General features: G+C 40.3%; 1 protein-coding gene across 1 annotated transcript in view; it reads right to left on the bottom strand.

Annotated features, from left to right (window-relative positions):
• Positions 1 to 534: 534 nt before the first annotated feature.
• Positions 535 to 13,257, bottom strand: part of SLCO5A1 (solute carrier organic anion transporter family member 5A1) — a 373,416-nt gene continuing 360,693 nt past the window's right edge. The window contains exon 10 of the mRNA XM_078687177.1: positions 535 to 5,544. Within this exon, the coding sequence (XP_078543303.1) occupies positions 5,087 to 5,544 (458 nt within the window). The 3' untranslated portion in view covers positions 535 to 5,086. The remainder of the gene's footprint in view (positions 5,545 to 13,257) is intronic.

The following is a 13,257-nucleotide window of genomic DNA, read 5'->3' as shown; positions in this document are numbered from 1 at the left end:
TCATCAACCTTAATCCTAATCCTATCACTAGCTCTTACTTACACTAATGTCGATCATTGCCCTAAGTCTAATGTCTCCACTAACCAAACCATTATCCTAACCCTTACACTTACCAATACCCTTAACCCAAGAGTATTACCAATCTCTACCATAAACATAACCCACATATTTTCGTAATCATGAAAGTATTTCTAATTCTTACCCTAACTCTAGTGTTGATTTTTAATTAAGGTCCCTCTCCTATTTTTAAAAATAGTGGATTTTTGTTTTTTCAATGTTCATGTTTATCCTAAAACAAAAATGATTTATTTTTAATTACACATGAAAGGTAGGTCTGGAACCTGGTTCAATGGGGAGATAGAGGTGATGAAACTTTTAGAACCTTGGAGAGGCAGCAGAACATAATTGTAGACTAGCCTTCCTGTTGGCGCATGTGTGGACTTCTAGCTATCTGCTGCCTTTTTGTGGCTAAAGCAGACACAGTATGACAAGAACGTTATGTGGTGCAATTGAAGGACCACCCCAACAACAGTGGATACTTAGCAGTTTTATTCTTGACTCATTTATAATTTCAGACCAATTATAAAGATGGTCATCCAAAAACATGACAACATCTCCAATACTCTTCCATGGCAGCTTCAATATCAATATCAAAATAGTTATTGCCTCTATCACCCACAATTATTGTCCCTTCATGGGTAAACCTTGCACTCACTTACATCTTTCTTCCTGATATCTAGTCCGTGTGGACAAGCATACTATTGATAAATGCACCAAATAAAATGTAGGAAAAAGTAAGCATCATCCACATTAGTAGCCATTTCTAATAATGTTCTAAAACCTATGGTTAAAGATCACCTCTCTCCCATGTGTTGCTTCACTTTTTGTTCCTATCTCCTTATCCACAGGTAGGCTATTTCTATTCCATTCCCCCCTGCCACGGCTCTCATTTATCACACTTGTTTTTATCCCACTTCTCTTTATTAGTTACCTGTGCCCATTGCTAATGCTGAACTCCTCATTTAACACATCATTCCCATTAACATGCAGATCCTCCTGGTAACTTACTATCTCATCTCCTTCACTCTAGATGCTAAAACTGTTTGGAGGACTCCAGCAAAAACAGGTACTTGTACAAGAGGTAATCTCTCTCCACTGAAATAACTACTCTGTTTATAAACCCATCTCCCTCAGCCCAAGGTAGGATTATAAACATTCCTGTTCTCTCTACTGAGGAGGCAGTGCTGCACCATAACTAACTACAGTGGTAAGGCTCGCCTTCTTCATCTTCACCAACTGAGGAGCAATCAGTGTTTTATCTGTGCTTTGAATTTGCCAGTAGTTGAGGAGGTCCTTGTCAATTCCCATATGCTACCTACAATCATGCAAGTACCACTACGTTGAACATACAATAAATGTGGGATTAGAGGTATATACAAGTGCACTTCTCATTAACTTATCATTCTCTTCGTGACTCCTTCGTTATGGTTATAATTGAGAAAATTCTCTTCTACACAAAATTCTCTTCTAATAGTATCATCAATGTTTTTCTCTGTCCTTTCCATTGACTTTGCCCCTTTCCGCATCATGTTCGGCATATTGGGAACATCTCAAAGGACATTTGCTTTTAGGAGGACTACACAAAATGTTGCATCCATCTAGCACACTGGCACTTTTTAAAGCAGAACAGATAAACAACAAAAGGAGTTGGTAACCACATGCATTAGTTTTTATCAATTATTTCACTCACTCATTGACTCTTTTTTGAGCAGGGTGTAAAAAAATTGCAGACTATGACTCCTGATGAAAATTAACAAAAATAGCCAGTTATTGTCAGAAACTGAGACTTACTGAAACGTGTATGCAGGACTTACAAGTTTTAACATGTACATTCTTTGGGTACTTTTTAAAAGGTAAGGTGAAGAAGAATGTTATGCTGCTCAGAATTAAAACAAGTGACAAATGTCTAAAGCAAGTGAAAATTGCAATGCAGAAAAAGAGAAATGTAAAAATGACAGTTAAAAAGATTAAACATTAACATTGCAAAAAGAACCAACAGCAACCTAAAATAATCCAAAAATCTAACTAGTAAACTGGATTCGGCTTTCGGTAGTTGAACTAAGTACTGGCACATGTAATTTTTGGATTTTCTACACCAAGATTTCTTCATTTAAATAAAGTTGCACCATAGAGGGAGTTTAAAATCTATAACACACTTTTTATCTTTATATAAAAATTCTACTTTATCCGTTTATACAAACTTACTAGTTGGTGTACACATAAACAGGGGGGCTCTAGCCCACAAGAGCGGTGACACCAAATTTCTAACATAATCCCTTGTGAACATGGATTTTTTACTCGGATGACTTTATGTGATTGGGCCAGTCTTTGGTCAAGACTGTAGAATGTTACTTGTCATAAGAGGATTCTGAAATGCTTATCAGCACAGAGGAAGGTTTGGTATAAAATAACATATGTTTCTGGGGCTCTACCAAACCTCTGGAATTTCTAAACAACTAAAAAAGAATGGAAATCATAATGGAGGAGTACGGGCAAGACGTTTCCAAAGGCATTCTGCCATCAATTGAGGTAGCACACTGGATGAAAGCAAAACATACCAATTCAAAAAAATTATATTAACCTAAAGATGATTTTCAAATCCTGTTACATCAAAAAGAATGAACATTTCACATATTCACTAATTTTTATTTTTGTTTGTTTTGCAGTATCATGATTAAAATTATAGTACAGTCAATAATTATTTTTCTTGATGCTATCACTGGAGGAGTTAACTTATACTCTCTCATTTTTGTCCCTGATGTTTTAGAAAAGGAAATTCTGAAAGAGGCCATGCTGTTCTAAGGAGTATTATCCTCAAAATAAATGATCCTCTTTTCAGCTACACAACCTGAGGTTAATATATCGCTGTGTATACAATCGCGTAAGTTCAGTAGATATCATATGATCAGTGCAAGGCCTATTGAATACGAGAATAAGAGAATAAATTCTAATAATGTACTGTAAAATACATTGGGACTGTAACTGTCGATTTGTAAATAATCTACATCAAGATATCAAATCTATAGACTTTAAGATACAACCCACAACTGGCAAAACTTGAATCAAGTATTCCCAAACGGAAAGGTATAACAGACTTTGTGCATTTTTTTCAAGAATAAGGCATGACAGAAATGACTTTGGTTCCAATACTGTTATGAACAGTTATACAAACAACTGAACTAGTGTTCACCTCTAAAACCCAGCAATAGTTCAGACTTACTTATTGCTAATTAATACAGATTGGAATAAAATTGAGAACAAGAGCATTTCTTCAGCTCCCTCAGGACAATTACTTTTTTCCCATCATGCCTTACACACAAACCTGATTCTAAAAGGGTTGGTAAAAATTAATAAATTACAGAAAGTACAAGTTACGTTTATGCATGGGTGTAATATATATGCTTATTCCAGTTCACTCAGGTATCTGTGTGATATGTGTAATTTGGAAACTAACTAAGATAAATGCCTACATGTCTGGTATTAATTTAGAATTAATACCTGCACCCGTTTTTCAACACCTGCATTTTCAGAACTTTATTGTTTTCCTCAAACTTTGTTTTTTCTGAAAGATACAAAGCCTTCACCACAATTTCTGTAGGAAGTCCTTTTGGTTGGAAGTTAGATGGTAAGGGTAGCCAGTGCATTCTGAAATGTTTGCGAATTACACAAAATATATTAACTTATGGGTGTAAACTACATACCCACTGTGTTTTCTTGTCCACTCCTATACTGCCCTATCATGCTCACTTTCAAATCCCATTCCAAATTTAGGTGTGTAGTATTCATTCATGTGTGTGTATAATGCATTTCACTCACATAATACACACCACACTCTTATTTTAATTTTGACTGTTGTATTTAATATCTACTTGTAGTGCAACCTTTTCCGGAGTGTTATGCCTTCTGCTATGAAAACCCTTTGTGAAATATAATACTACAGCCATCAATCACTTTGTACATGTTGCGTCTTTGACTTTGTGTTGTCAATACTCATCTCTCATACGTATTTATTTCTCCTGATTAAATCATAATAGCTTTGTGTTTCTATCTGTATCTAACTATACAAACAACATTTAAGTTTAGAAAACATTCCCTTAATTATTTTAACCTGTCCTTGACTGTGTGTGCAATATACATACCAGATTAAAAAAATTGCTATATTCCTATGATAACCATATATTTTGACTTGAGTGTTAATACTGCTTCTCTTCACTTTCAATTTTTCTTTTTTCCATGCAGAGAGACAAACTATATATAAACACATTGTATGACTTTGGAGTAGGTATGCAATTTGAAATCACTATTAGTCTTTGAGTCGATGATAAGAACTGTCCCTGTATACAACTTTGCAATGGCTTAAACATAGTTTTAGCAATACTTTAGGAAAAGGTTAAGTAAACTTTCATGTGTCTAAACAGTACTTTAATCTAATGTATGAATAGGACCTTTGCTTGTCAGAAGGTTTACACTGTACCTTATTTCCCCCTTCTCTAGTCTATGCTATACCTTTGATAAATATGGCCTTTTGCATTGGCAAGGTACAGTTACCGAGGCTCCACAGTGAAAGTTGCATAGATTAGTCCTCCCCAATTGTGCTTGTGTAGCAGAACTCACCTTAACATTCACAACCTCAACAAATAGTGGGCAAAATTGTATGTTTAAATAGTACTTTCTTACCTGAAACCAATTATACATACTTAGGCAATACAGTCACTACACTGCTCCACATACAGAGTTCTTAACTTTGTTTTTATATTAACTTAAAACATGGAATTTTATGTACGGAGCTGAAGTAGTCACAAACATTTAAAAAACAGACCTCCAGTTTATGGAGGGGAAAAAGTATGACTAGTCATTTTGAGGTATCCAGCCCTCATGCCTGGTGTGGCTATTTGTAGTATGTTTTGTTGGCTCACACACGTTGTGTTAAGATTACAAAAGAAGGCACAGGTGTTCACAAGGCGCCGTTTTCAAGTTAACCAACAAAACTGAATTCAGGTTGTTTGGACAATAGGTTTGATATCAGCTATATCACAGCAGGAACATTATGTATTACAGATTGAGGTGAAGAGTTTATTGCTTCTGAGAAGGGCCCAGGATACGTTTGTGCTAGGTAGTAAATTCCTCTTGCCAGATCACCATCTTCATTGTGTTCACCCCTAGTAGTGAACGTGGGGCAGGATCTGGTTCGTGCATAGCTCTGTGGTGCTCTGGCATTGCCAACCATTTCGCTTACTGTGCTTAAAGGTGATGCCCTCCATCTTCGCCTCTGCATCTGATCTTCTTTATGTTTAATTGAGTACCATGCCAGAAAAATAAAAATAAATCCAACAAATTTCAGACCAGCTGCCAACCCAAAGTAGACAAAGCGAAAAGAGGTCACATCATACTCCCAGCAAGAGCCTTGCACACCACAGTCCTGTTCCCAGAGCATGCAGGTAGTGTCAATCACAGCCCCAAAGTAAATTGGAGTTGGAATGTACGCTGTAAGAAAACATAATAACATTACTTAGTATGTTAAGTCTACAGTTCTACAATAAATATTAGCATTTACAATGATTGTTCCATTGTGTTCCAAATGATCTAGGTATGACTGCATGCTTACCTCAAAAAGTAAGAGTCCAGTGTTCTCTTTACTATAGAACACACAAGCACCTTGAATGAACTCCTGACCAGGGACAAATAAATGTTTTTCAGATTGATGACTTAAGAATAATTGCAAAACCTTTGGCACCATATTAGAAGTGGGATGTTGCCTCCTACATCAACTAATTTATATTCAAGTCATATTGAATACATTTAGAAGCACCCATGCTCGTAGTGTACCAGGCAGCTGTCTACTATTGTCTTAATCTGGTATTAGTGCTGTATGTCTGCTTTATCTATCCTTCAACCAGGTAAATCATCAAATAAACAAAAACAGAAGGAGGAGTTGCATGGGGATGCCCTTCTGGACAACAGAATCTGATGATTTAGTGTTTCAAGGTTAGTATAACTTGTTTATCTTCTTCAATATATTGACTCTGCTAGGTCTCACCACCTTGAGTCTTTTCAAAATCAGTATTTGTAGGTATTAGTAGGTTTTGAAGCATACGGTGATTAACAATACACTTTGATTGCCTGGCTCTCTATTTCCGATACTAGCCATGTATCAATAACCACACAAGAGTTGCTTTATAAAGATGTCCTCAGATGTCCTCAAAAATGCCTTTCAATTCAACAGTAATTGCAACTCTAATTACATCATCAAAAACGGAGTTAAGTCTTGTGGGGTATATCTTCATTTTAACATACGTCTTAGCATTGGCAAAGCAGAAGGAAATTTAGCGCACTACTTACAATGAGAATTGCAGTGATCTGCAGGTCATTTGCCTGATTCCTAGCAAACTTACTCAGTATTGTATTATTCGAAGTTTGAAAAATTAAGTACCATTAGTTGGGTAGAGGAAACACCTGTTCCTTACAGTGCTTAGAAATGGTAGTGTGGTAGTAAGTGCAATACAAAAGCAAGGTGATATTACGTACAGTTATTTTGCTAGAAGAAGTAATGGAGGTTTCATAAAGCATGCCTGTTCTTGGCTGCAAGCATGTTTTGACTATGTTCATTATTTTGCCACTGTCAGGTGAGACTTTGAAAAGAAACTTGTACGCCAAAATGGAACCTGTTATACTACTTCATACCAATAGAAACCATAATGCACTGATTCCCTGGTGGGAAGCGTTCCTTAACAAGTAATGATATAATCAGCCATTGACCAGGTAAATCCTGGAGGTGTAAGCTGGAGAGTATTGTGATGAGTTACACATGTAACAGAGCTGAGGGGGTTCATTGATACAGGAAAGTATTTTTTCCTGTTGTTTAGCATATTACCTATACTGAAGTAAATCCCTCTCACTATTTGATATCATCACCTTGAAATTGAAAGCTCACTGCAAAGACTTTGGGTTTTACTTTTCAAGTCCTACACTACAAGAATGTGCCTTCTAGAAACAGAACAATCAACACAACTTCTGCAATACAGAGGCATATTTCAAAGGCAAAGAAAATCGACCATTTCCAAGACTACATTTACACCAAACAAGCAGCCGAATATTCTTTTTTGACTGGACCCACATTTTTACAGATTGTTTTTGACTGGTCTTTTTACCTTGTGTGACACTGACATTCAGAGCCACAAGGCATGTGCTCTGCCTTCATAACATGTAGTTAAAATGGTTTGTGTCAGAAATGGGGTTGTTAGTTGACTGGGGGGTGAGCATAGGTCAAGCAACAGCCATAATCCCTTGCAAGGTGAACCACAAAAGGTTACTAAATTAACCTGTGCATAACCCTGGGTAGCTAGGCACAAAATGCAGTCAGGCTTAACTTAGAGGCAATGCATAAAGTATTTATGCAGCACACAAACAGTAATACCGGGAAAACACAACACAAGAAAAATCACACACCAATTTTGAAAAATAGAGGAAATGTTGATAAATTATTTGACACCCAAATGACAAACATCCAATCAGTAGAACCAGAGTTATGAATTTTTAAATCATTTAGTGAAAATAGTGCCAAAACACAAAACGCCAATTATAGATATCAGGTCACGCTGGATCGGGACAAAGTCAAAAGTTCAAGCCAACCGCAATGGAGCACAGATCAGCTAAAGTTACCAGATATGTCCAGCTGAAAGTTTACCCTCTCAAATCAGTGGCAAGAGTCACATTTGCGGTGGAGAGACCATGACGAGCAGGGAGAGCATCACGAGAGGCTGCGAGAGTAGCACAAAGAGCAGTCCAGGTGTTGCGGATGGGTGTGGTTGGAACTTCGCATTGACAGTGCCTGTGAATGGTCAATGCTTTAGCGCAAACAGGTGGCTGCTGGAGCTTTGCTTTGAATTGCGGCTCAGTGGGTGAGATCTGGCACAAATGGGCCGGGATCGAAGAGCCCAAAAACTTCAATACAGCTCTCTGAAGCCACACCAAGGGTCTAGGACCTGAGGGACACCATTTGGGGGTCAGGGACTCACTTCAGCCGGGTCCAGGTGCGGATGCCGAATGTTGGGGTACCTTTTATATCCCTGAGGCTCAGATAAAGAGGACAGCAGATTAGTCCTTGGAGTCACTCTGGTAGCCCTGGGTTCAAGTCCAGTTCCCCTCTCCCAGGCAGAAGGACAGCGTGGCAGCAATTCAGCAAGACAGCTGTCCAGCAGGGCAGCCCTCCAGTAGAGTAGCACTCCTTTCAGCAAAACAACAGCCCTTCTTCCTGGCAGACGGCACAGGCCCAGAAGTTTATTGAAGAGTTGGTGTCTAAAGTCTCTTTTTATTCCCTGGTGCTCTACTTCTTGAAGGTGGGATAAGCTTTTAAACTGTGGCTTTAAAGTGTATGGATTTTCCCAACTCCCTTGCCTTCCAAATGGCTGCTGGGATAATGTGGAGGTGTTAGGTCCTTTGTGTTAGGGCAGAGCACTTTCAAATCAGTTGCAAGCGGGCTGTGCTCAGCTCCATCCCCCTCATTCTGCCTTCAGATGGCCCATCCCTGCACACCTTATCCATCTGTTGTGTGACTGTCTGTGAAGAATTCACAAAGTCTACAGTTATACCCAGTCATGTGACCCAAGACAGTCTACAGGCACAAAAGGGTAAAGGGCACAAAAACGACAACTTTCTAAAGGTGGCATTTGCAAAATTGTAATAAAAAAACTACTTTACCATTAAATCTGGTTTTTTATTATAATTCCAAAGACACCAAATATGACATAGCTACCTACTTTCAATTGGATATTTAAGCATATTAACTGTGATAAGGAATCTAGAATGTTATCCTAAGGGAGGGGCAAGACCTCACTGTAGTGAAAAACAAATTTAGCAGTTTTTCCCTACTAGGGCAAGTAAAACTTAAATGTATATTTCAAACCTTTTAAGTAAGCAGCACCCTTCCATGTGGACTAATTAGAGCCTACCTTATGGATGACTTATATGTAATAAAAGGGGAGTTTAAGGCTTGGCAGGGAGTGTAAATGCTATGTCAACATGGCAATTTAAAACTGCATTCAAACGGCAGCGACAGGCCTGGGACATGTTTTAAGGTGTTACTTAAGTGGGTGGCACAATAAGTGCTCCATGCTCACTGGTAGCATTTAATTTACAGGCCCTAGTTATATGGTTTAACACTCTACAAGGGACTTATAAATAAATTAAATATGTCAATTGGGTGAAAGCCAATTAAAATATGTGTAGGGGAAAGAGCATAGGCACCTAAGCACAAGGTAGCAGTGGTGAGGTGGTACACAGAGTCTAGAGGCCAACCAAAAGAAATTTAGCAAAAAAGTGGAGACCCTACAAGAGGGCCAGGTCCAGCTGTTTGCCTCTTTAACATGTAGTAAAATTGGTTACACCTAATTGGCTTACTTAACTTTCCAGTGAGGCCATGGAAAATGATGCAGGACATGTGCCAATGGTGTGGAATTTAAGTGTCAAACGTGGGCTACAGTGTACCTGCAGCACCATGTCAGAGGAAAACTGCTCTGCTGTATAGAAAATTATATTTTTTCACATTATCTTAGTATATCATTAGTGTACCTCTAGCCCACAGGAGTGGGTGTTTTATGTATACAGGTAAGATATGCTGGATATTAAAAGAATAGTATATCCCTACAGTGAACAGCTACAAAATTGAGTTTTCACTGTGGAGGTAAAGCTTTATCTTTCAATGGAGCGGCCCAGCTGGCAATAAAAAGCTATTTCTCAAATTTCAGCCATGACAATACTAGAAACTAGGTTCAAAGTTCCTTTTTAGGTTTAACTTTTTTTAATTTAGTTATGCCAATAGTAGTAACATACAGCTTATGACAATTTCACAGTATGTAGTATACACCCATTCTGCTGCATTACTCCGTTCGCACTGGATCTGTTTTTACAGGTGTCTGCCTTCTGCGTCATATAGTATTTGCATTGTATATGTCTTATATGAAACAAACGATGACTGGAGAGAGGAGTACAACAAACAAACAATTCCCCTGCTCCCTCCTCCACCACTGGTACTCTTCTTTCTGCTTATATTGTGTATTTAGCTTCCATGGCTTCTTTCTAATAAGGTTTCAATGGGTCTCTGAGGATTCTCCTATGTTTATTATCCAGAGGATGCAGAGATACTTCGGACAGGTGATTTCGTGAAATTCGGTTGACAGCAAACCAATGAGCAGTTTCCCCACTTCTTTGAATGCTTCTCCGGAATTTGTGAGGGAGGCATGTATGCACTCCAACCCCAAAATATACCATAATCTGTGGAACCAACCGTGGAATGTAGGTGTATATTGTGTTCCCCAGTGTGTCTGAATATTCTGGAGCGCTGCCCCTAAAGCCAATCCCATCTGTTTCCCCTTGCGAGATTTCAATAGGAACATTAAGGTGTTAGGCATACCCAGTACGATATATGTCGAGAGTCGTGGGATCTATGTCTTGAACCATAGGTCAATCTCGTTCATTATCTTAGACCAGTAAGATGATAAAAGTGGGCAATCTCATAGCAAATGTAATAAGGTGCCCTCCTCCTCACACCCACCCAACAGGTGCGGCTTCCGTCTAGATTCCCTTTATTAAGGTGTATGGGGGATAGGTACCAATATGTGGCTATCTTAACCGCCGTTTCCTTACTAGGTGTGTTCCTTGCTGTGTGTTTGGCCTTCTAGTATCTCCCTAGTTCCTTTGCCCAGCATTTCTGGCTAGCGGTAGGGTGTGTGGGGGCTGATTGACGTATCATGTCATATAATTCAGAGAATAATTTCTTGTCATCCCTTTTGGTAATCAACCATTCAACCATTTCTCGTATCTTGTTAATTTCCGACTAACTTGTGGGTGAACCTCGGGATAAAGTAACCAGTGCCTTATCTGCGTGTAGCGGAAACACTCGGTCTCGGGTAATGCGTAGTCTTGTCGCATCTGCGCGAATGGTATGATCGCTTCCAGATTGAATAGGTGTCCCGCCGCTTTGCAAGGTGTCTTGTGCCACTCTGCGAACGCCTTGCTATCTAGCCCTGGCGTCAACTCCCTGTTGTCTAATAGTGGTGTCATCGGAGAAGGGAATGTCATGAGTTTTGTTTTAATAGCTACCTTGCCCCATGCTTCCATCACTGACTTTGTTACAGGTGACCTCCAGAGACTCCGCGGCCTATCCGCTTTCTTTAAATAGGGAACCTTTCATAGGGCAAGCCCTGCTAGTGCTCCATCCTGGAACAACCAGCGCTTTTCGGATTCTTCTCTCTCTGCTCCATTCTACTAGATATCTCAGTTGGGCTGCCCTAAAATAGTCTAAAAGATTCGGAATGCCTAAGCCCTCCTCCTGGCTTCATGTATCCCAAATCTCTGCGCATTTCGGGGTGCGCTCCTGCCCAGACAAAATGGAGTATATCCATCTGCAGCTTAGCAAGAGTTCCCTTAGGTGGCGAGACTGGTAGTGTTTGAAATAAATATACTGTTTTGGGTAGGATTGTAATCTTGACTACGCCCACGCGGCCCATTAGGGACCGATGATGGTGTCTCCAACAATTCAGGTCCTTCCCGATCTGTCGGGAGAATTTCATATAATTGAGGTTGTCTGTTTGTACTACCATTGAGGCCAGCTCGAGTTCCAAATATGGGATGGATTCCGCTATTCTGGATCTCCAGGACTCCATGTTCCCTCGTTTCTGGGAGAATCTGAGATTTTTCTAAATTGACCTTAAATCCGGAGACCCGTCCAAAGGACTCCAGTTCCTGTAGAAAAGCCAGGAGCGATCTCCATGGGGAGTGGAGGGGAGCTAATATGTCATCAGCATTAAGACTTATTACATGTTGCTCTCCCCCAAATGGCATTCCCTTGATATCTGGGTTGTCTCTCACTTTTTGGGCTAGTGGTTCAATGTATAAGGCGAACAGGAGGGGTGACAGCGGGCTCCCCTGCCTGGTGCCTCATTGGATAGCGAAGAGATCCCGTTGACCCTAATTGTGGCTATAGGATTATTATAACAGCCTGCCACCCAAGAGCGGGCACGGCTCCCTATGCCAAAGTGGAGTAGAGTTCGTTCTAGGTATTCCCAGTCGACCCGGTCGAACACCTTCTCGGCATCAACCAATAATAATAGATTGCGGTGAGCTTTATCTATAAAGTGCAGTATCCTCTTGATGTTGTCCCCGCTTTGCTGATTTTGGACAAATCCTGCTTGATCCAGTTCTATTATACCGGGCATTAGTGGGCCTAGTCTTGTTGCTAATATGCTTGTGAATAGCTTTAAATCCACATTAAGGAGGGGTATACTGTCTTGTCTTTTCCGGGTTTGGGTAGCACCACAATGGATGCCGACAACATTCCAGGAGGGATCGAACCCAGTCCGTCGAATGAATTAAAGAGCCGCTTCAGCACCGGTGCTCAGATGTGGCAAAAGGATTTGTGAAAACCTGTTGAGAAGCCATCCGGCCCCGGCGATTTGAGGAGTTTAAGTAGTGATATCACACCAATCACTTCCTATGGCTTTATGGGGGAGTCTATCAAATCTGCCTGATCTGTAGATATCGTGGATGTATGTGCCCCTTCCAAATCAATGTCATAAGCTGCTCCGACCTAGCTTCCCCCTTATATAAATCAGCAAAGAAGTCCCTGAGTGTGTGAGCTATATCTTCGTCTTCTACCAGATCCTCCCCCTTGCTATTCTTGATAGCCTGGATCTTGGACTGTTGGCTCCTGGCCCTGAGTTTATTTGCCAGAATTCTCCCTGTCTTGTCTCCCCCAATGTAGTGGGAGTACTTTAATCTCAGTGCTGCATATTCCGCTCTATCGAGATCCAGCCCTGCCAGTTGTTCCCTCGCTGCCTTCAGCTGTTTCCATACTCTTGGTGCCCCCGTCCGCCTGTGAACCCTTTCTAGTTCTAAAACGTGTGCCCCTAATTGATCCCTCTTATCCTTTTGTTCCCTATTCTCTGCTGCCGCAATGGCGATTAGCTCACCCCTCACCACAGCTTTCAGCGCTTCCTACAACGTGGCCACCGAGATATCTGAAGTGTTGTTCCCCTCTAGGTAGTCTTTAATACACTTGGTGATCTGCTATGTCACTGTATCTTTATGCAGCATACTTTCCCTTAACCTCCAGCACCCCTGTGGCTTCCGCTGCAGTGGCAGCCACAGAGAGATCATGAAAGCATCGTGATTGGATAACGCTGCCATTATGATGTCGGCGTC

This window comes from Lissotriton helveticus, chromosome 4_1 (assembly GCF_964261635.1).
Source record: "Lissotriton helveticus chromosome 4_1, aLisHel1.1, whole genome shotgun sequence".
Lineage (NCBI taxonomy): Eukaryota > Metazoa > Chordata > Amphibia > Caudata > Salamandridae > Lissotriton > Lissotriton helveticus.
Note: the sequence above shows the minus strand (reverse complement) of the source record. Positions and strands in the feature narration are given on the sequence as shown.